Source organism: Suricata suricatta, chromosome 8, assembly GCF_006229205.1.
Source record: "Suricata suricatta isolate VVHF042 chromosome 8, meerkat_22Aug2017_6uvM2_HiC, whole genome shotgun sequence".
Taxonomy (NCBI): Eukaryota; Metazoa; Chordata; class Mammalia; order Carnivora; family Herpestidae; genus Suricata; species Suricata suricatta.
The window spans coordinates 14,424,450-14,448,012 of record NC_043707.1 but is presented as its reverse complement, the minus strand read 5'-3'; the positions used below and the strand labels follow the sequence as shown (position 1 = coordinate 14,448,012).

The 23,563-nt window shown below is 42.1% G+C and overlaps 1 protein-coding gene across 1 annotated transcript in view; it reads right to left on the bottom strand.

Moving 5' to 3' along the window:
* The window catches only part of IQCK (IQ motif containing K), a 113,112-nt gene that overhangs the window by 45,433 nt on the left and 44,116 nt on the right, over nucleotides 1–23,563 (bottom strand). Inside the window, exon 7 of the mRNA XM_029947604.1 lies at nucleotides 12,686–12,770. Within this exon, the coding sequence (XP_029803464.1) occupies nucleotides 12,686–12,770 (85 nt within the window). The remainder of the gene's footprint in view (nucleotides 1–12,685; nucleotides 12,771–23,563) is intronic.

The following is a 23,563-nucleotide window of genomic DNA, read 5'->3' as shown; positions in this document are numbered from 1 at the left end:
TGCCTGCCCCCACCTCCGACTCTGTCCCTCCCCTGCTTGCACTCTGGCTCTCTCCCTCAAAAATAAAACAAAAATTTTTTTAAATTAAAAAAGAATAAAGTACTTGTTATGGACTGAATGTGTTCCCCTCAAATTCATATTGTGAAGCCCTAAGGTCTAATACGATGAGATGGGGCGGTGGTAATTAGGACTAGAACAAGTCACCAGGGTAGCATTCTCATGATGGGATTAGTACTCTTATGAGAGAAAATCAGAGAACTCTTGTTTTCTTTCTTTCTCTCTCTGCTATGAGTGGACACAGCCAGAAGGCAAAGAAGGCAGCCATCTGCAAGCCAGGAAGAGGGTTCTCACCAGACACTGAACACGCCGGCACTTTGAGCTTGAGCCTCCCAGCCTCCAGAACTGTGAGAAATAAATGTCTGTTGCTTAAGCCACCCAATCTGTGGCATCCTGTTATATAGCATATATAGCAGCCCAAGCTAAGACATTATTTCTACACAGGTTTTGTTTACCATGAATATCTGCCATCTTATAATAAAAATATCAATGAAAGACTTTTTTCATACAAAGATGGCCATCCTTTTCGGTCTCCAAACTGACATGCTGCTCCTTGCAATACATTCTGAGGTGCTCAGATGTGGTTGTAAAATGACCTCTAAAATGACCTCTTGTTTCCTATAACGTTTTCCAGTGACAAGGGGCCCTCCTCTCCCTCGCTCTGAGGTCAGGACTGTTATTGTGTCCTTGGCACCATGCCTCTGCTTGCCTTGTCCCTTTAGTTACATCAGTGTTTACTTTCTGCAAATTAGTGCTGACTTAACCCATCCAGCAGAAGATCCTGGTCCACGGCCATGCCCAGTTCTGCCCACATCACCACCACCTCAGAAAGGGTGTGTTTATCCCACTTCTCGTCTCCACATGGCCGGTGGTGTTCCAGCTACTCTTAGACCTCAAGCAATTTTCTAACAGCACACAGGAAATTGACAGAGAAAGATTGCTCTCTCCATTTGCTCTGAAAACCTCTCTGATGTGTTTATGAAACAGAACCTCAAATAGAGTACTTTTCAGATAGGGAAGGCACTGATAGATAATTACATCCATATTGATACCATTCATTTCTGCAGCTAGAATTCACAGGAAACTTTCTTGTGTGTTGCCACTGGAAAACATTTTGATCCTTACGGTAACCTGGTGAGCTGGTTAAAGGGAAAAGAACTTAAAGGGAAAGAAATTGAGATCCTGAGGGGATTGATTTGTCCAGGATCGGCCAACTGGTAGGTAGCAAAGTGGATTCCAATTCACTGGTGGGTCTTAAACCTGGCTGTATGATACTGTCACCTCAGGGGTCTTTCAAAAACTGCCGATCTCTTATGTCTCACCCTGGCCAGTTGAACAAGAATCTCAGGGGAATGAGGCTTTCGGTATTAAAATTTTAAAAGAAAATCTTTCCAAGGACGACCTTGACATATAAAAAGGCTTGAAACCATTGCAATCCATAGGTAACAGATAACCCAGTCTTTTGTTAAACCCACATGTGCTAATTCATCACCAGGATTAAGAACTCCCTTTTATTGGGGTGCTATATTGGGGTGCTATACTATTCAATATAAAAAGGAAGAGACTACTGATACCCACAACCACATGGAAGAACTTCAAATGCATCAGGTCCAGTGAAGGAAGCCAGATGCAAAGACTATATATTTTATGATTCCATTTATCTGACATACTGGAAAAGTCAAAATCAGAGGGGCAGAAAACAGATCAGTGAGTGTCCGAGGCTGGTGGGGGGCGGGGGTGAAGGGGTTAACTACAGACGCAGCCTAAGGGAATTTTGGAAGATGATATAAATGTTTCTATGCCATGATTACTAGTAGTTATACTATATGCAGTTGTCAAGATTGAAAGACTATATACAACAAAGGGTAAATTTTACTGTATGTAATATGTATCTTGAGAAACTTAAAACACGTGTATACACAAAATGAGATATTACTACATACCCATTAAAATGGCTAAAATTAGGTGAGTCTGAGTGGCTCAGTCGGTTAAGTGTCTGACTTCAGCTCAGGTCATTATCTCATGGCTTGTGAGTTTGAGCCCCATATCGGGGTCTATGCTGACAGCTCAGAGCCTGAAGCCTGCTTTGGATTCTGTGTCTCCCTCTCTTTCTGCACCTCCCCTGCTCACAGTCTCTCTTTCAAAAAGTAAATAAACATTAAAACATTTTTTTAAATGGCTAAAATTAAAAAGACTGATCATACTAAGTACTGATAAGGACATGGAGCAATGTCCATACATTCTAGTAAGAATGCAGTATGATTTTGTTTTTTTATTTTTATTATTATTTTTAAATTTTTTAAATGTTTATTTATTTTTGAGACAGAGACAGAATGCGAGCAGGGGAGAAACAGAAGGAGAGGGTGGCACAGAAGTGGAAGCAGGCTCCAGACTCTGAGCTGTCTGCACAGAGCCTGATGCAGGGCTCGAACCCATGAACCGTGAGATCATGACCTGAGCTCAAGATGGGTGCTTAACTGACTGAGCCACCTAGGTGCCCCTGTTTTTTTAAAGACAGAGATGGAGTTGTGAGGATAGTCAGACCTGGCCTTAAACTCTGGCCCTACCACTTATCACTGTGTGATGCTGGGCAAGTCACTTAGGGTTGCTAGGCCTTGGCTGGTTCATCTACACATGAGATAACAGTAGTATATAACTGCCTACTTTATAGGATCAGCATAAAGCATAAAGGAGATAATGCTCATAAAACACTTCTCTGTCTGGCACATGGCAAAATAACCAATAATACTAGATTTTGCTATTCTTTTTTAAAACTTACTTGTTTATTTTGAGAGAGAGTGAGAGAGCATGCATGCACACATGCACACAAACATGCAAGCTGGGAAGGGGCAGAGAGAGAGGGAGAGAGAGAATCTCAAGAAGGTTCTATGCCATCACTGCAGAGCCCAATGTGGGGCTCAATCCCACAAACCCTGAGATCATGACCTTAGCTGAAACCAAGAGTTGGATGCTCAACCACAGGAGTCACCCAGGCACCCCGAGATTTTTGCTATTCTTACTATTATTATCATTCTTCTTGTTATTGCTGCCTCTGAGCTCATCAAGAGATGGATGACCTGTTTCTAAAGCACCCAGCACTCACTGTTCTTGGCAAGTTCAAGGTACTCAATAAACAGTATCAGATGAAAGAGTGAACATATAGAGCTACACATCAATGGAAGGAGTAAGGCCTCTAGCTGAGTGGAACTGGCAGCAGGGTTACCCACAGCCTCCTTGGAGGCATTCCACTTCAAACACTAGAGGTCTAATATTGGGATTCTCACCTAAAACCAAGACCTCCAGAACACTGAGAAGTTCAGGATTTTTATTCCACTTATTCAGCTCGTATATGTGGCCTCGATCTCCCTAACAGCTTATAAACATTCTCCATGTGTTAGAAAATGCTCACAACCAATTTCACTGGCGGGGGACGGGAGGCGGGGATGGGATGGTTCACAAATACTTCCAATACAGCCTGAAGGTAAGGGCATTTGGGGGTTTTCTGATTGGGAAGGTAAGATAATAGTGAAACTGAAAAATAGACTGAAAATATATTCATGGGCCTGCAAACACCAAGAAGATTCCATAAGAAAATAAATCTGTCCATGTGGAGTTCCCACTAGGAGAGCCATGGGCAGAGGTTGCTTATCAAATCACAAAGGTCATGACCAACCCCTCTGAGGCTATCAAGAGATGGCTGTGCACCATCAAGAGGGAAGCTGAGAGTAATTTGATGCAACGCCCATTTTTAGCATTCCTTTTGCACAATACAATGTCTGACTTTTGCCAGGGAAGTCTGCCCACCTGTCAGAAGATATCAGCACTCGGAACAGAAATTCCAAATGAAGACAATCTTATCTGTCCAATACTCAGATGAATTAAACATACCCCATGAGCCTTCAGCTGATGCTCTCCTTTCAAGGGACTGTAATTTCCCCTAGCACACTTCATTTCTTCACATTACAAGGGTCGGTGCAGAGGTGGTTCACAAAGGCCAATGCTAAAATGAACATGCTTTTCTCAAGTGTAATCTCTTGGGGATTAACAAGCACAGATGCTGAGTTCAAGGGTCCTGGTACAAAAGTCCATGTGTAAATGCCTGTGTCAATCCCAGAGAAGCGCTTTTAAAATGGAACAAAACAGTTTGTTCTTCTTTGTTTTCAAATGCCCTCATTAGATCATTTAGAGGATTCAGTTATTCACTAAAATATTTATTATGTACCTAGTATGTGCCAGACAGTGTTTTAGGGGCCAGGGATACAGGACGAACAAGTCAAGCAACCTCTACCCTTATGGAACCCACGTTCTGGTCATGGTGACAGGCAAGAGACAAGTGAATATCCAACATGATGTCAGGTAATTGGTAAGTGACAGGCAGAAAACACAGCATAGTAAAAGACTGTGATGAGGGGGTGCCATTTTGCAAAGGGTGACCAGAAGAGACAGTCAAGGAGAAAACCGAATGAAGCAAGAGAAGGTACCATGATTGAGAGTAGCAAAGTGCAAAGGCCTTGAGATGGGATCGTGCACGGTGTCCCTGATGAACTATATAAGAAGGCCACTAGCTGGTTTTTAACAGATGCCCCGGGGTGTCTGCCTGGCAGTAGAGCATGCAACTCTTGATTTCAGGGTCATGAGTTCAAGCCCCATGTTAGGTGTACAGCTTACTTAAAAAAAAAAAAAGATGCCCTATTAAGGAAGACAGAAACTGTAATAATACCAGCAACAACACCAGCTAATATTTATTGTGGATTTACTATGTGCCTGGTGCTGTGCCAAGGCCAAAATGCAGACTAACCATCTGATTCAATCTTCACAGGAGGGAACTATTATTATTCCTGTTTTATGAACAGGAAATTGTGGTTCAGAAGTTAAATAACCCACCCAAAGTTATCAAAAATGTGACATACAGATTCGAACAGATCTGTCTGCTTTTAGAGCTCATACTCTTAACAAGTGGCCATAAGGCATGTTTTACACAGAATAAAACAAGTCTTTCCACTCACCCACAACATTAAAGAACAAGAAAGTTAGGGCTAATGATAAGAACTTCAAGGGATCTTTCAAAAAAAAAAAAATTGGGAGGGAGGGTCACGCCTACCAGCCCAGCCAGCTGCTGTAAGTGGATGAAATTTTTTCTTCCTCCAAGTGCAGAGCCTCAACTTGGAATTTCTGCTGTCTGCAGAAAAATATGGGAGGAACTACAAAACTTTTTCTTTGTATTCTTTGGAGGGCCTTTTCATAGTTACTTGGTTTTTATCCTTGACTGTTCTCCTCACCCATTTTCTACCTAACTTATACCACTCAAGAGAAAGGAGTGGTTTTCAGGGGGGAAAAAATCAAGTTCAATCAAATCAAACACAGCTGAACACACCTCTCTTTCTTTCATTGTGGTAAACTATATACAACATAAAATTTACCACCTTTACCATTTGTTTCATTTTTTAAGCTTATTAAATTATTTTGAGAGAGAAAGAGTGAGTAGGGTAGGGGCAGAGAGCAAGACTCCCAAGCAGGCTCTATGCTGCCAGCACGGAGCTCAACATGGGGCTTCAACTCACAAAACTGTGAGATGATGACCTGAGCTGAAATCAAGAGTCGGACACTTAACCATCTGAGCCACCCAGGTGCCCCCCCCAACCTGAACCGTTTTTAAATGTACATCAAGTAATTGCTGTGCAAGCATCACCACCATCCGTTACAGGACTCTCCACATCTTCCAAATCTAAAAGTCTGTACCCACTGAGCACACTCACATTTGTCCTCTCCTCAGTCCCTGGCAACCATGGTTATACTTTCTGTCTTTATGATTCTTACTATTTTAAGTTCCTCCTATAATGTGGAATCATATGGAATTTGTCTTTTTGTGACCAGTTTATTTCACTTAGCGTTAGGTCTTCAAGATTCATCCCTGTCATAGCATATTACAGATTTCTTTCCTTTTTAAAGCTGAACAATATCACATTGCATATATATGCCACATTTTGTTTATTCATTTGTCTGTCGATGGACACTTGAGTTGCTTCCATGATTTACATATTGTGAATAATGCTATGAACATGGGTGTACAAATATCTATTCGACACCCCACTTTCAATTCTTTTGGAACACTCACCACTTTTTATTTATAGTCTTCAGAATGCTCTGAAGAGGGAAATGCCAATATTTCCCCCCTGCCTTTTAAACTGTCTCTGATCCAATGGGTTTTTCTCTACTGAAGCCTAACACATGTGCTGTGAAAGGCTTTCTTTGTTCGTGAAATCAAATCGTTCTCCAAATGACTTGTGGTCTGTTATTTCTTGTTAATTAAGACTGTAACAGGAGAGCTTTAGGCAAAATAATCAAACTTCCTTGCAACCTAAAAATTTGAGCCTAGTTTTTTTCTATACATAGACACAGGTGTGTGTGCACACGTGCACACACACACTGACACATGCACAGACAAAGCCCCAAAGAGGCTCAGGAATAATAATTTAATCATGCCAAATTTGAAAAGAGGGAAAGGGATCATGGTTAAATGTAGGTTTTCAAGTTTTTATTTAAATAATGTTTTTAGGGGCACTTGGGTGGTTCAGTCGGTTAAGTGACTGCTTCTTGGTTTCAGCTCAGGTCATTATCGAAGGGTTCGTGAGTTCAAGCCCCACCCTTAATTGGGATTCTCTTCCTCTCCCTCTCTCTGCCCCTCCCCTGCTCTCTCTCTCATTCAAAATAAACATTAAAAAAAGAATCATTTATATTTGTTTATATCTAAAAAAAAGTAATTTGAAAACTCAAAAAAAGTAGAGGGGAACAACGTCACCCTCATCCCACCTCTGAACGACTACAATATTTTTATGTATTTGTTTCTTGTGCATTAAAACATGCACATGTTTTAACATAATTATAAACAATCTATCTGTATGACATTTTACTCTTTCTTCACTTCATGTACTATGGCGATCTCCATCTTGTCACTATGCTCTGTCTATTATTTTTAGTGTCAGCATAATATCCATTGAGTAAATGCCCAGTCTTTATTTTATAACTACTACATTATTGAGCATTAATTATTTTCTTACTATTACTTAATTTTTTATTTAATCTAAAAGATGCCATATACTTTCAGGAAGAAAGTTCTGATTCTGGTAGAACTTCACTTATTCAGCCTCTAGCTATCAGAATAGGCCAAGAGAAATCTAGATATAACAAGTGGCCGCTCAACCATCACTTCTCAGGCTTCTTGAGCCTCAGAGGTCTGCCGTATTGGTTGCAAATGGTGTTCCCTAGACAGAGTTGTGCAGTGGACAACCCACACAACTGGTCACAATGGCTTTACCTGTTCATACCCTGTAGCACAGTCCATGCAACTTCAAGTCCCCTGGACATATATTCTGGTCCCAAACTTTTCCTCTACCTCTCTCCACTCTCCCATCTAGACCTTCAGCAGGGCATACTTGTCTATATTGCTGGTGCACGTAAATCGACCTAGAGGCCAGTCTCCAGCCTCTCTAGAGTATAACATAGAAATAACTGGCAAAACTCTGAAAAAAAGATCCTTACCTTTTGAGCCATCAATTCTACTTCCATCGATTAATCTTATAGAGAAAATCAGATAAGGGTGCAAAGACATTTGAACAAGGATGTTTTTCATAATATGTGTTGCATAGTAGAGAAAACTAGAATGTCCAGCTATGGTTAAATAAACTATATATTACAGGGCCATTATAATTTGTGAGCCAGACCGTTTTGTACTGACAAAGGAGGATATTCCCAGTACAATCATTAAAGGGAAGAGGCAGACACAAAACAGTGTTTATCATCACAATTTTGTTTTAAAAACTTCCTAATAAATAGGAAAATTATAGGATGAATACATTATGGAATTAAAAAAAAAACCTTATATGTATTATCCTTTTTTCCACAATGGAAATGTGTTATTTAAGCAATAAAAATAATATATGTGTCTAAGAAAAACTTGCTCCTTGGGGCAGGCTTCCCAGCTCCGGGCCAGCCGCCACAGGCCACAGTCTTTCCCTGGGAAAGTTCACTGCACAAGTGAACCCAGATTTCTATTTTGTGCCAACATCCTCTTTCATGTGCAATTAATCAAGAGTCTAAAACTTCATGTCTTGAAAATTATCATTGTCAGGACTCCTATTGTGACAAAAACCCATCAGGAAGAGACTCACGAGCACAGCTGAATCCAGGTGCTCCGTGGCCTTGAAGGCTCGGCCCCTCCTGGTCCTCAGCTCTCTCTCCTCCACTGGCTTCTTCACACAGCAGCAAGATGGTTGCGGATAGCGGGGCCTCCCAACGACCCCCATGCAAAGCAAGCCGCTGCATTGTGTGAACAACTCCTGTGAGACTCCTAGGATGGGGTTTCATTGGGTGTGAGTGGCCTGATTAAGGCCCCTTCTCCAATATGAACTACTCTCTGTAGCCAGAAGGATACAATATTCTAATGTCCAAGCCGACACAGATGCACCTGTATGGTGAGGGGGAGGGGGACTGTCCAACTCTAAACCTGGACTCTTCATTTGTAGCAAGTTATTTCTCCTTGGGGGCGCCTATTCACTCCAGGTCATTGCACAAGAGACCAAGGTATAAATGCCCAAATTCTCATTGCTTTTGCAGGTGGAGATCAGGATTGCGAATCTTCCCCCCACCTCCCAACAAATCCGCAGAGGGGCTTGCTCTGTATTGTTCATCAAATTAATAAAAACGGTAAATGACTGATGGCCTCTGTGACTGTCAGTTGTCACAGAGCCTCGAGGGGAGGTTGATCCTGGAAGAGGGAAGATTGTATGCCCCCTGGAGTCTAGGCTGAGTTAGAATAAAATAAAACAAATGTGCAGAGGGCATAAAACACCCAAAGCTTCTTTAGACAGAAACAGTATTCAGTGGATTTATCTGGTCTCTGTCTCCTAAATCATTAAGAAAATTTCAATCCTTACAGCCCATGAGACCTCATTTGAACTTCACAGGAGAACAGAATTTTCTCTACTAATTGTTACCTACTCTGTACAGTATTTCATAAGCGGAAGCACCATTGATGTGGTTGTGCAGTTTATGACCAACCACACTTCAGAAAGGAGTGTGTCCAAAGGACCCGATTTCATTCACAATATCCAAATGGATTGAAAAAAAACATTTAGTTGTGCATGTTGAAACAATGTGGCTTTCTAACCATTAATCTGTGTTTTGAAAGAAGATTAAGATCATGTCTCCTTTTACAGATGGGTTTAATATCTAGTAATAACTACAGGGAACCTAATTATAAGGCTAATTATAAAGTCACACCTACCAAGAATGGCCACTACACATAGCTTTTCATACCATATGACATTTTTGAAAAATGTGGTTGGTTAAAAAATATTTTTATGAGCTGCCCAGCTAGTTTTATTATAACAAGTGAGGATGTAAGATTTCTGAATTTTAAAACTTCCTGCCAAGAACATTCTTCAGTCTTAAAAAGGAAGGAAGTTCTGCGGTATGTGCGTGGCTCAGTCAGTTATTTAAGTGCCGACTTTGGCTCCGGTCACAGTCTCTCAGTTTGTGAGTTCAAGCCCTGCATCAGCTCTGTATTGACAGCTTGGAGCCTGGAGCCTGTTTCCGATTTTGTGTTTTCCCTCTCTCTTTCCCTCCCTCGTGCTCTGTCTCTCAAAAATAAACCTTAAAAAGAACATTTAAATATAATTTAAAAAAAAGGAAGTTCTGACACGTGCCACAATATAGATGAATAGTAAGGACATTATGCGAAGTGAAATGAGCCAGTCATGACAAAGACTGTAGGACTGTACTTATAGGAGTTTCTAGCTAGTCAAATCATAGAGAGAGAAAGTAGGAGGGTGGCTGTCAGGGGCTGGGGAAGGAGGGAAAAGGGAGGAGCTATTGTTTAGTGGGTACAGAGTTTCAGTTTAAAATGATGAAAACAGTTCTGGAGATGGAAGGTGGTGACGGCTGCACAAGAGTGTGAATGTGCTTAACGTCACTGAACTCTACAACCAAAAATGGTTAAAATGATGTTTCTCTTTTTATAGTTTTTAGAAATTTATTCATTTGTTTGTTTTTAGAGAGAGAGCAAGAATGAGCGGGGGATGGGGTGAGAGAGACAGAAAGAGAGAGAATCTCAAGCATGTTCTATGTGCAGTGTGGAGCCTGATGCAGGGCTCGATCTCATGACCCTGAGATCATGACCTGAGCCAAAATCAAGAGTTTGATGCTTAACCAACTCAGCCACCTGGGCGCTCCAAAATGGTAAATTTCATGTTATGTGTATTTTATCATACAAAACATTTTTGCAGGAGACTATATTTTTCCTTCATGGTATTTGAGAAAGTACAAGTAAAGGCTTTCATTAATTGTAAGACCTTTGTGCTAAGTGCAGTGAAAGTACACGGGAGTGTGTAAGGAAAGAGAGTTTGTATGATTGCCGGCTCTGAGGGATCACTTCACGAATTCCTGAAAATCCCTTTTTCTGGTCATAGGATGCTTCACTGTTATTCACAAAACCAGGCCCCAAATCAAGAATTTGTGTCAGACGAACACATGGTTAAAAGGAATAAAATGCCTTGCTTTGTATTTTTTCCCATAATATTCAGCCATGGTTTTTTTCTTAAGTTTATTTCTTTTGAGAGAGAGAGTGAGCATGTGAGTGGGGCAGGGTCAGAAAGAGAGGGAGAGAGAGAATCCCAAGAAGGCTCCACAGTGTCAGCCCCAGATATGGGGCTCAAACCCATGAACCATTAGATCATGACCTCAGTTGAATCTAAGAGTTGGACGCTTAATCGACTGAGCTTTGGAGAATCAGAGACAGAACATCCCCTTTTACTGATTTACTGATTACATTCCAGGCTTCTGAGTATGATCTGAAGAAAGGGCTTTGCTGTTTTAAAGAAACGAAATCTGGAAATCACTATTTTATTGCATTTTGCTCTTACTGTTTCATTAAAAGGATCGGAAAATAGAAAAGTAAGACTGTTAATTCTAGTGTAACAGGCACAAGGCTCACAAATGAAATACACTGACGACAAAGGGGGAACTCAAAAAGCATGTGGAAGCCAGGAATCTTTCCATCTTGATAGGACATCACTGGACTTAAAACTAATCTGCCGATGTTCAATTACAGAAGAACAAAGACCATATTTATAAAATATGTATGAAATGCTCAAAACCTATGTAGTCAAGAACTATATCTAAATCATGGCACATCACACAGGGTTTTATAACTGGTTTTTAACTCTTTGGGAACAAATTGCTCTTTATAATGTACAAGTCTATTATTTAATCTTCACACTTGACTTTGACCCATGGGTTCACTGGACAATATTGCCTGAAACTGTAAGCCGCTTATAATAAAGGGCAGTCCCATTTAACATTTAACAAATATTTTGCTTATTGATTTATTAATTGTATCTCATTAGAATTAATCTAATTTCTCCATGAACAACCGTCTGCTGGCATGTTCACCTCAGGCTCCGTCCCCTCCTACAACAGCTGTGAGGAGAGCATCCGCATGGCGATATTTGGCCTCCATGTAAACCCACTGAGACCTTGCTCTGTGGTGATGTTTCCCACCTCTGAAATCAAATCTAAACTCGTTCCAGTGATGTTTAACACTCACACTTGGGTAGAAACACACTTCTACCAAGAATGGGAGCTTCATGTTTACTGGAAGCTTCTTAACATTGATGCTCGGCCAAAAAATCAGAGAGGATGCAGGCTTTTTGGCACAAGCTACACACGCCACTCTCACATGTATATCTGGTAAGAATTTTTCAAAGTACATCCTTCAGAACGGCCACATGACAATACGGGTCAGGAGCTTTAGAAACCTTCTGACCCAGAAATTCCACTTCTAGAATTTGTCCTATAAAAACAACCAGACAATTGTGCAAAGATGGCTGCACAAAGATATGTATCCCAGCATTTATTATAGTAATGATAAACTAGGAATAACCAATAGGAAAATGGCTAGAAAAGATAAGTTTCAAAAGAAAAGGCTATTTCTAGCATATGATAAATGTCCATGTGTTATTTTTGTCTTCTAAGATTTTTCAAATTTCATATTTTTCATTTATTTACTAAACAAAATTTTAAGTCCCATTAACATATAGTATTATGTGAGTTTCAGGTATGCAATATAGCAGTTTGATAGTTCCATACATGACTCATTGGTCAAGGTAAGTGTACTCTTAATCCGCTTCACCTGTTTCACCCATCCATTAAGAGTTTTAAGGTTTGCAAAGTTTTATACCGAAACGTCAACAATGATTATTTTGGGGTATCAGCTTCAGTGACTCAAATATTTTTATTTGCTCTAACTGAACAATCTGAATTTTCTATTTTTTTCCTAAAACGAACATGTATTGCTCTCTGTATGTAAATAATATTATTTTTTAGGTAATACAGGCTAGTCAACATAACACTGAACGGCTGTAGGGTAACTTTAATGATAATTGCAAAATAAGCTTTGGTAAAGATACTAAATCATTCTTTGAGATGTATTTTACAGAGAATCCTATTTCTGAGGTTGGATGTTAGCTATCATACCCCCTGTTTCAGATTCATCTAACAGTCTTCCCTTGGGCACACCGCATCACAAAAATTCCCCGCCAGGCCAAACGCCATAATTGCACATGACTCTTACCAGATAGGCTCTCCAGAAGGACTGAATGAGGAGCGCTGCCTCCTCTTCTGTCAGCAGGAGCGAGAGCGGGATGGCCGGCCGGGGGCTGGAAAGCAAGAAAATGGTCACATGCCCCTAAGAATCCATCCTTCAGCTCCGGCAAGGCCTTTGACAACATAATGGCCTCTCTGATTAAGTGCCTCATCCATTGCCATTCTTAGAAAGCAACAATGTCATTTTTGCTAGAAAAGTTTAGGCTTGAGTTAGCATATTTTATTTTAAAATCGGAGATGGATTTTGTTTTGTTTTGCTTTTAACCAGCAAAATCTTAAATTACTGTTAGCCTGCTCTGCTTTGAAAGGCTCGGGTTGCTAAAGCTGCAAGTTAGTCCTAAAGGTGCCACCTACATAAAGGCTGTGTAGACAGAAAACAAGAGAAACAGCAGGGGTGACTTTTAAATACAGCATTATGACTGACACTTAATAAAGGCCTCTTTTTCCAACTTCCTATGGAAGGGAAATGAAATAGTTCATCTCTCCTGAAAGCAAAATGTTGGCATTTATCTCTGAGAAGTTGTGTGCACATTCCAGTTTAATGTGGCTTAAATTCAAGCATATTTTTATAAGACTGTTTTATTATTTAAAAAAAATATTTTTTGAGAGAAAGAAAGAGAGAGAGCGCACATGTGCTTGTGCATGAGCGGGGGAGGGGCAGAGAGGGAGACACAGAATCTGAAGCGGGCTCCAGGCTCTGAGCTGTCAGCACAGAGGCCGACATGGGGCTCAAACCCATGAACCGTGAGATCATGACCTGAGCCAAAGTCAGCCGCTTAACTGATTGAGCCACCCAGGCGCTCAAAATTCAAGCATATTTTTAAGTTCTGCTACTACATCTTAATAGGCAATAAAATATGTCAAGTGCTGGGTCAGTCGATACCATTTGCTCTTGTTGGATTGTGCAGATTGTGATGGGATTTTTGATCATAGATACCATATTTTAGAATCATGGCTAAATGCTCTTTTCTTTTTTCCCTAAAAGTTTCATAGAGATACTAACTCCTGACAAGATCTAATAAGTATGACTTAATTCTGGTTCCTAATGTTTCTCTAAAACACAGCTCCACTGAACAGCCAAGTTAAGCCTTTTAAATCTAATGCAAACAAATGAACTTCTGGAAGGATGGGGTCACGGAGCTACTCTCAAGGCAGGAACCCCAGAAATGACTTTGCATGTGAGGGGTTCCTAAGTGCCCTGGCCTCAGAGCTCTCCCTAATGACAGCCATCATTTGAGTTTATAACTCCCATTGTGCAGAGAGGTTGACTAAGCTACCCAAGGTCACACAGCTTGTAGGTGTAGGATCTGAGCCCAGACTCATCCAATCCCAAAGCCCAGGCTTCCCTCAGAGTAGTACTCTGCTGACACCAGACCTCAACTGGCAACACTTGCAGATGCCTAGCTTGGCACAGAATGCAAAGCTAAGTGGCAAAAATGTGTGATTCTCCAGGATGTGTGGTTTTATTTCCCCTCTAAACTCTGACTTAAAAACAACAACAACAACCCACCCTTGATACAGTTTATTTGTCTGAATGAACACACGTGCTTTTAAATTATTCCAGAATCAAAGAAATCAAAGCCGGGAAGAGCCTTTGGGGTATTAAGACCATTTCCAGGGAGCACAGTGCTGTTGCCAGGTTCTGGGTCTTGGACTGGGCAGGTCCTTTTGAGGAGACCAAGTAAAGGAGATTCTTCTACCTCTTTGGAGAACTAACTATGCCCTCAAAATGACAGCATTGTTAGAAACCTTTCCTTAATGTTCTGTTTCCTTTTTCATTTGCATGATGTGGTGGCTTATTTTTATTTTTTGGTTCTGTTTTTGTTTTTCACATCTTTTAACCAATATCTGTCTTTCTGGGCTGCAGTGGAGCATTCATATCTTGCTGGAGGTCTGCCACCGGAGGCCATCGGCTCCCTGCTTTCCACATCAAACATCTCTATGCATCCACTGTCCTTATTCTTTAAGTCACAGTTGTGTGACACCAACAAATCACATCCCTGAAGCAGTTCTCCACTAGTTAAAAATCAATGGCTTCTAGAGAGACCTTGGTGTTTCTAAGGAGACCTTGATGTGCTGGCAATAGATTTATGAGACTAATATTAATAGCGGATATTTACTGAGAGCTTTCTGGACTTCCTTCCTCTCAGCCTGGCTTTTCGTGCCCCTGCCATGCTGGCCCCTTTCATCTCTTCCAAAGTGCCCTCCCACCCAGGTCTTTGCAGACCCTGACTTTCCTCTGCCTCCGATTGCCTCCTACCTCCAGCCAGGGACAGTGTGTCCAGCTGTGCATGTTGCTGATTAAGGACACCCAAGAGACGGGCCAGAGGGCACTGAAACCCAGCCCATGCTCTGTCCACTAAGCCATGCTCATGGCCTAAGGCCACATTTGCCCTTGGGTCGCAGCACCTTTTCCTAACTTGCTCAAAACCTAAGGTTCGGGGTGAAGACGCTGACAATTCTTCCTCCTGGTGCACTCTTATTCTTTCTTCTGATCTCCATTCAAATGTGATGGAAAGATGTTTTGTTTAGGTTAGGACCCAGTGGAGCTCTGTGTAATTTTCCTTCCGAGTCCTTGGCCCAATTTGGAGATACAAATCTTTGTGGTTATCTAATTAATACCCTATTCCTCAACCGGACCGAGAGCTCCAGGCGGGCAGACACCAGGCCCATGTCTGCGCCTCGTGGCAGTCCCCGCACTTAGGAATCATTCCAGGATCAGAGAAGCGAAAGCCAGGGAGAAATGACACCATTTAGTGGGCACTTGATAAATGTTTGTGGGATAAGCTCTTTGCCTGGCACAGTGTCCTAAGCACTTTCCATACATTATTTCGTTAAATCCTCACAATATTAATAACGAGCTGTGGTTATTCTTCTTTTAAAACAAAGAAACTGAAGCACAGAGGTGTGAAGTCAAGGTCATCGACCATTTACTGCTGAGAATCTTTTGGCCCAGGAATCATAGGGAGTGGCCTAAAAGGAAAGAGGAGACAGCTCACAAGGTCACGGACGTGAATTCAGGGTTTCGCAGCTGCCCATGTTTAATAGAAGAAAACACGGTCATTTGCCTAGAAGGAAAAACTGGAGAAGGAGAAAAAGAGCCATAATCATAGAAAATGCCCTCTTCATTAATTCTTACAGTAATAACTTGGCAGGTATTCATTTGTCTGACGCTCCGCAGGGAAATCTCATGTCAGGACGGGAAAACAAAGTGGAGTTTGTCACTTGTATCGGAGGGGAGATTTGATGGCGCCTTTCTGTTCAGCAGCAATTTCCCTGCCTTAAGTATGTTTTTCTCTACTGATGTCATGAAATCTTCAAAGTAACAGTATTCCTGCTTTGGAATAGCAGTAGGAAAGGAGACCTGCAAATCTGGGGACAACAGGCTGGGCCAGCCCAACAAAGGGCTTTCACCAGTAATGAAACCCTGAACCGCTTTGCATGACAATGAATCTCCAAAAAGCAAAATGAGATTTCTAATAGGCCTTGAAGCAGTAATATGAGGCCACCTTTAGTGACATCCCTGCTTTCATGGCTAAATAATGGGGTGCTGTCTAGCTCCCAAAGCAAGAATAAGTAAGAGAGAGCCAAATGGAAAGGACTTAATCTTCAGAGTATAGTGCCTGGGAATTATCAATCATTTCAGCAGGCCAGCGTGAAGGGATAGAAGCCATGTCAGGTCCTTTTCTCTCTTTTGGAATCAGTGCAACTGGCTTTGGGTCAAATAAAAATAGAGATCGAGTAGAGGCAACCTCTCAACATTGGGGAACTGGGGGGAGGGGGAGGAGGCAGCATGTCGATCACCGGAGGAGGAGGCCAGGCTCCCTCCTCAAGGGTTTACGTCGGACATCCCCAGAGCAGACAGGTTTGCGTGTTTCAACAGGCAAAACAGCACCAGAGAGTATGTTTCCAAGACTTGTCTTACTGGTTATGCTCATATGTGATGTCCTTTTCCTTTTTTTCTTTTTAACTTTTTTTTTTTAGTTTTTTATTTATTTTTGAGAGAGAGAGAGAGAGACAGTGTGAGCAGGGAAGGGTCAGAGAGAGAAGGAATCACAGGATCTGAAGACAGGCTCCAGGCTCTGAGCTAGCTGTCAGCACAGAGCCTGACACGGGGCTCGAACCCATGAACCGTGAGATCATGACCTGAGCCGAAGTCGGATGCTTAACTGACTGAGCCACCCAGGCACCCCTCCTTTTTTCCTTAAATGTGAATCAAATATATTTCAATCATAAGAATCGATATTATAATTCTGAGAAAGAACATGAATTTATTCTTCTGATTCTGTGTGTATGCATAAACACACACACAATTCTTTCCCCTTTTATGGGTGCTAAGTAAAAGATGTGCAGGACCTAAGAGAGATACCACACGCTTTCAAACTATACAAGGGAATCTAGAAAGTTTGTCTTTGTTACTTTCTGCATCCAGTTCTAAAACAAGAGGGACCATCCCAAAGAGGCATTAAAACAGAATAAAACAGAAAGCAGAAAGGCTTGCTTTATATTGAAACTCGAATCGTGGAATCCACATTCTATCCACTTTTCATTAGGTAAGAGATTAAGTTGTTTTCTTGGAACATAGAAGCACAGCCCTGATGCAAAGCCTTTTACAGAATGACACAGGCCCTAAATCAACCATCATTTATAAAGCCTTTCAAGGGTCTAAGTATTTGATAACACATAGCCATCATATCCAGCAAAAGACATCATTCAGTCCCTGCCCTTGGCCTTAACCAGTTTCCCAAACACTCTGTGTTTGGGGCATCATCAGTATTGGGTAATAAACTTTAAATATTTGGAAGAAGTACAATAGAAGTTAGCTGGAATGATGCATCCAGATATATGGTGACCAGCCATTAGGACAGAATCTCATAGGATTCTTTTCTAAGATGTCAGCAACAACTCTGAAAATCAGTAGGGTAGAGCCAGCTGCATTACTCTCTAGTGGCCTGAGAGTGCGGTCAGAAACCATGGTTACTAGGATGTGATCGGGCTTTTGTCCCCGCACTAACCACCCTGAGAGACTGAGGGGCAGGTGTTACCTGGCATCAGGCTCACTCACTCTCCTGACTTACACACAGAACCAATTCCCATGTTCCCGTTCCCATCACTGGGAGTTGCACATGGGTCTAGCCAGCAGGGCTCTCCCAACAATGTGACAAGGCCAGGTGCCCACCCTGTAAGGTATAACCGTGTTGAAAGGGTTGTGATACTTGATGTGTTTTGATAAACGTGTCCAGATTGTGTGTTACTTAGTCTCTTTGTAATGGATTACGTTTTCTTTAATGTGACTCAATGAAAACCTGAAGGAGACCTGCCTCCTTCCCAATCTCCATCCTCCCCCTCCAGAGGGTGAGCCTGGGCAAGGGGGGTATACGGGAAGAGCAGACCACCTCCCTCTTCAGGGCTTCCAAAGCTCTGGCAGGGGGTCTTAACTTGGTTTGTCATGGATCCCTTTTTATGCTGGTGGTTTGGATTTCTTTTATACATAATTTTTTTTTTTTAATTTTAGAGACAGAGTGGGAGAGAGCACACAAGTCGGGTAGAGATGCAGAGGGAGAGAGTGAGAATTTCAAGCACTCTGACATGGGGCGCAATTCCACAACCCTGAGATCATGACCTGAGTTGAAACCAAGAGTCGGACACTCGATTTACTGACATGCAGGCACCCCCTCAGTAATACATTTTTAAAATATGAAAGTAAATATATAAGATTTCAAAGCAAACCAATTATATTGCAAAATAGTTTTCAAAATACTAAAAAAAAAAAAACAGCAACAAAAAAAACAGGTGGTGGGTCGCCTGGGTGGCTCAGTCCATTAAGTGTCCAACTCTTGGTCATGATCTTGTAGTTTGTGAGTTCCGGCCCCACAATGGCCTCTGCGCTGATGGCCTGGAGCCTACTTGGGATTCTCCCTCTGCTCCTCCCCTGCCCATGTGTGTGCATGTGTTCTCTCTCTCTCAAAATAAATTAAAAAAAAAAAAACCCAGGAGGTGATATAATAACATATGTGCTCCTAGAGTATGCAGTAAATAAGAAGACCTAATGACAGGTCAATTAATTACTGTAATTTAGAAGAAATGAAATATGTAAATGATATTTCAAGACCTCTGTAACTACTATATTGAGATGTGAAAAAAGCTGATTGCTATTAGTAACAAAGACATAGGTACCATGGCCTCTTCTGAGGCCTGTTGCCCATGTTCATAATTAAAAGTGAGGCTAAATTTCAGTTAGAGGCTAATGAAAATAGAGAGGGAATTTGTCTACCTTCCAAGTTCAGGGCCCCTGAATCACTGACAGGGAAAGGGGGGAAGATGTGATTTATATCCAGGATAAAACTGAGGACAAAATATTTAAAACTAAACAGGATGAATCCAAACAGTGAAATGGGACCATCTAAAAACAGAGAGTGACCAGGGAGTTATGGAATTTGGTCAAAAATTTATTTGAATGGCTGCCTCCCAGACAGAAGGGAGATCCACCGTGATACAGTGGGTTAGTTGGGGGCGGGGGAGGGGGGGAGAAACCTTCTTATTTTTATCTCCCAAAACTTGTGATTTTTTTCCATAAAGCCATTAAATTTTAAAAACAGAACTCTAATTTCTGCCATTCCATTTCAGTAACTTGCTCCCTGTTCAGCCAGTTGCTTAGGCCTGAAATCTCTGAGCCATGCCTGACTTCTCTCTCACCACACATCCAATCCATCAACAGGCCTTCTTGGTTCCAACATCAAAATATACTAAATTCAAACTATTCTGGCCCCCCAAACTCCGAGGTGCCATCATCTCCTGCCTACTGCAGCCTTCCTACTGGCTGCTTGCATTGTTAGAGTTGACTGAAGTCAACTCCCCCACCAATCACCAGAGTGATCTTTTTGTTTTTTTATTTATTTACTTACTTATTTTTTGAGCAGCAGGCAAAAGTTTATTAGCATATAAGGTAAGAAAGGAAGAATGGTAGGAAAGCTCTCAGAGAGGGGACATTCGAAAGTGAATGCCCCTTATTTATTTATTTTTAAATGTGTATTTATTTATTTTGGCAGAGGGAGGAGCAGAGAGAGAGGGAGAGAAGAATCCCAAGCAGGCTCCACACTGTCAGCACAGAGCTGGACACGGGGCTTGATCTCACAAACTGTGAGATCATGACCTGAGCAGAAATCAAGAGTCAGGCCTTAATCCCAACTGAACAACCCAAGCGTCCCCAGAAAGATCTTTTTTAAAAAGATAAATCAGATTCCCTTGATCTTCTAAAAACACTCCAATAGTTTTCTATCACGCTCAGAAGAAAAAAGGTAAAAGCATACTTTTTACCATGGTTCCCAAAGGCCCACCCAACCTGGGCACATCCTCTCCTACAGCCCTGGCTTACTTGCCTCCCCACTCTTGGCCTCCCCCATCTTCTTGTCTCACTAGCCAAGTCTGTTCCTATCTCAAGGCCCTTTGCTCCTATCTCAATGTTCCAGGTGGCTGTTCTCTCCGCCTGGAACATTCTTCCTCTGATCTTTGTAAGGCTGGCTTCCAGGCCTCTGTGCAAATGTTTCCTCTTTAAAGAAGTGCACCGTCCGTGGCTTCTCTAAACAGCGGCAGCTCTCACCCCAGAGTGAGATGCTGGATGAATGCTCTGTCCACTTACACTGCTTTATTTTTCCTCAGAGGACTTGGGTCTTCTTTACATTATGCAATATGCTTATTTGTTAGCTTCGCTATTATCTTCCTACTAAAATGTAAATTCTATGGAGGCCAAGACTTTCTCTTCTTCTCCCCTTTATCTACAGTACCTAGAAAAGTACCTGGGAAAGAGAAGGCATTCAGCGCGTACTTTTGAATGAATGAGTATTATTATAGATAAGAAAACAGAGAACTTTCTTTAATGTCAGGATTTATCAGTGGCAGAGCAGATATTTGGTGTTTCTCTTGCTTGGTTATTCTGCCATCCATGTTTCATCTTACTAAAGTAGAGGCGGCCATTCTTCTCAGATTAAGGATAAAATAAAAGCGATCGTTCTTTGGAGAACTCCTATGAGCCCTCTGCAATGGATATCTTTAATTTTTATCTGCTCATCAGACCCTCCCCCTTCTTGTGGAATTAGCCCTCAGATTTTGCTTTGACAGCTCCAGCTCCCTGTGCTGATGGGTGGGGAGGGGGTGGAATGTGGGTCACAGCATCTCGCCCTCCAGTGACCGAGAAATGTACCTGGCCGTCAAGCTTAGGCAAGCAGATGCTCTTTCCCTAGAATGTGAATCTTGAGTGGGCCGGCAGAGGCTACAGGGTTAATCCAGGCACTGTCATCTAGAAAACATGGGTCTGTGCTACACCTGCTTTCTGGGGCCAGGTCCTTACCTTTTCCTTCACGTTTGTGAGTTATCTTTTTTTTTTCTTGCAGTATATACCCTTTTCCTTAAGTAGCCTTTAAATTTCTGTTGCTTGTGACGAAACACTCTGATACCATCTTAGACCTCATGGCAACCGTGCAATGTCATCCCCAAGTAACAGAAGGGAGGAGCACGGCTGGTGAAGGGATTATTTCCAGGTCCCCCGACTGTGGCAGGCAACATAACAGCTCCCCAAGATGTCCTCATTCAATCCCCAGACTCGTGAACAGATATGTCCCCTTATGTGGCAAAAGGAACTTTGTAGAGGTAATTAGGGTAAGGATTTTGAGATTATCCTAGATTATCTGAGTGAGCCAATGACGCAGTCCCAAGGATCCTTGCGAGAGGGATGCACACAGAGATGCCACCAGAGAAGTCGATGTGACTATGGACACCAGAAGTCAGAGTGAGGTAAAGAAGAAGCCATGAGCCCTCCAAAGTACAGGAAGCCTCCAGAAACCAGAGAAGGCAAGAAAACAGATTCTCCTCTAGAGGCAATAGGAGGAATTTGTTTTGGACTTCTCACCCCCAGAACTGTAAGAGAAGACACCTGTGTTATTCTGAGTCCCCAGTTTTGTGGTGATTTATTAAGCAGCTATGGGAAACTAATACCCCAACTAATACATGGCAGAGCTCGGACTGGAGCCCATGCTGCCTCGCACAGGCTCCCTGGGCTTGTTCCCAAAGGGTCACCTAGAAACGACAGGAAGAAAGGAAGGAAGCAGGACTGTGTGCCGCAGGGAAAAGGGCCACCCACATGCCAAACTTCCAGCTGGAAAGAGGCACAGAGCAGATTTATGCTTCCCAATGTGTCCTGAATTCAGGAAACAGCTCTCCTTCCTTCCTATTTGAAGACAAATGCTAATAGAAAGAGCAAAGATGACTTACTATCCTCAGGAGACTCCTAGCCTCTGAAGTTACCCATCTATAAGACAAAATAAAATTAAAAGATTTTTTTCCTTCCAACGGGACATAACAGCAAATTTTCTGCCCTGCCACCTTTTAATTATGATCTTTAGTGCAACATGCATGCTATTTCCTGTGCCATTTAGAAGGCATGAACATTTCCCTTCGGGTTATTAACCTTCACGCAAACAGACCATCATGCAGCTGGCTGGTGCTTGTCCTCAAATGGCATGGTGACACTTTTGTTTTCACCTCAGCTTTTGGTCATAAGATACCTTTCATCGACATGGAAGTATTGTAGATTTTTTTTTCTTTTCCTTTTTTTTCTTTTGTCCAAGGGTTGAAATTAGCTGAAAAGACATTTCACCCAAAGTAAGCATTTCTTTTCTAAAACACCATCTTTGTTTCATTGAGCATCTCAGCTTTAATGATGTCTTTCATGAGCCTTCTCCCCTGAGACATGAGACCAGATAGGCAGCAGGGCACTTTTGTTCCTTGGGCTTGTGTATGATTTCTTTTTGCAAATGAATCTGACCAATTCTTTTTAGTCAAAATAAAAGTGAAACTTTTCTTGTTCTCAGTATGATAGCAAATAACTTCCTTGTTTCGGATTGGCTGGCTGAGTCAGGACTCTACCACACCAAAGAGGATGATTTCAGATCCTCAAATAGGAGGGGAGTCATCAGAAGATACGCTGTAACCCACTGCTGTCAACAGGTAGGGAAGAAAACACCCTCATCAAGCTCTGAGTACATTGTGTTATTGGTCTCAGTTATTACTCTTTTCTCTGGGAAAAAAAGAATAGTGCATCTCTACTCTGTGATTCACCTTGCAGTTTCTGCCTGGGGGTGGTGTCGACTTCCCTGTAGCACTGCTCTTGGGCTTGGCCATGGACTTGCATCAGCCAATGAAACGTGAGCAGAAGTGATGTTTGCACTGCATGGATGGGCCACTGCCCTTCTCCCTCTGTCGTGAGAGTGAAGGAGGGGGCTCTTCCTTCAGCCGGGGTCCCAGAATGAAAAAGGACATGGAGCAGAGCCAAAAGTGATATGCAGCTGACATAAAAAGGGGCAAGAATTAACATTTGATGGTTATAAGGCACTGAGATTTGAGGGATGTTTATTTTTTTTTAAAGTAGTTTAGAGTCAAATTAGTTTCCATACAACACCCAGTGCTCTTCCCCACAAGCACCCTCCCCCATCACCTCCACCTCTTCCCCCCCTTCCCCTTCATCCCTCAGTTCGTTCTCAGCATTCAATAGTCTCTCAAGTTTTGCGTCCCTCTCTCTCCCCAACTCTCTTTCCCTCTTCCCCTCCCCCTGGTCCTCCATTAGGTTTCTCCTGGTCTCCTGTTAGACCTATGAGTGCAAACATATGGTATCTGTCCTTCTCTGCCTGACTTATTTCGCTTAGCATGACACCCTCAAGGTTCATCCACTTTCCTACAAAGGGCCAGATTTCATTCTTTCTCATTGCCGTGTAGTACTCCATTGTATATATACCACATCTTCTTGATCCACTCATCAGGTGATGGACATTTAGGCTCTTTCCATGTTTTGGCT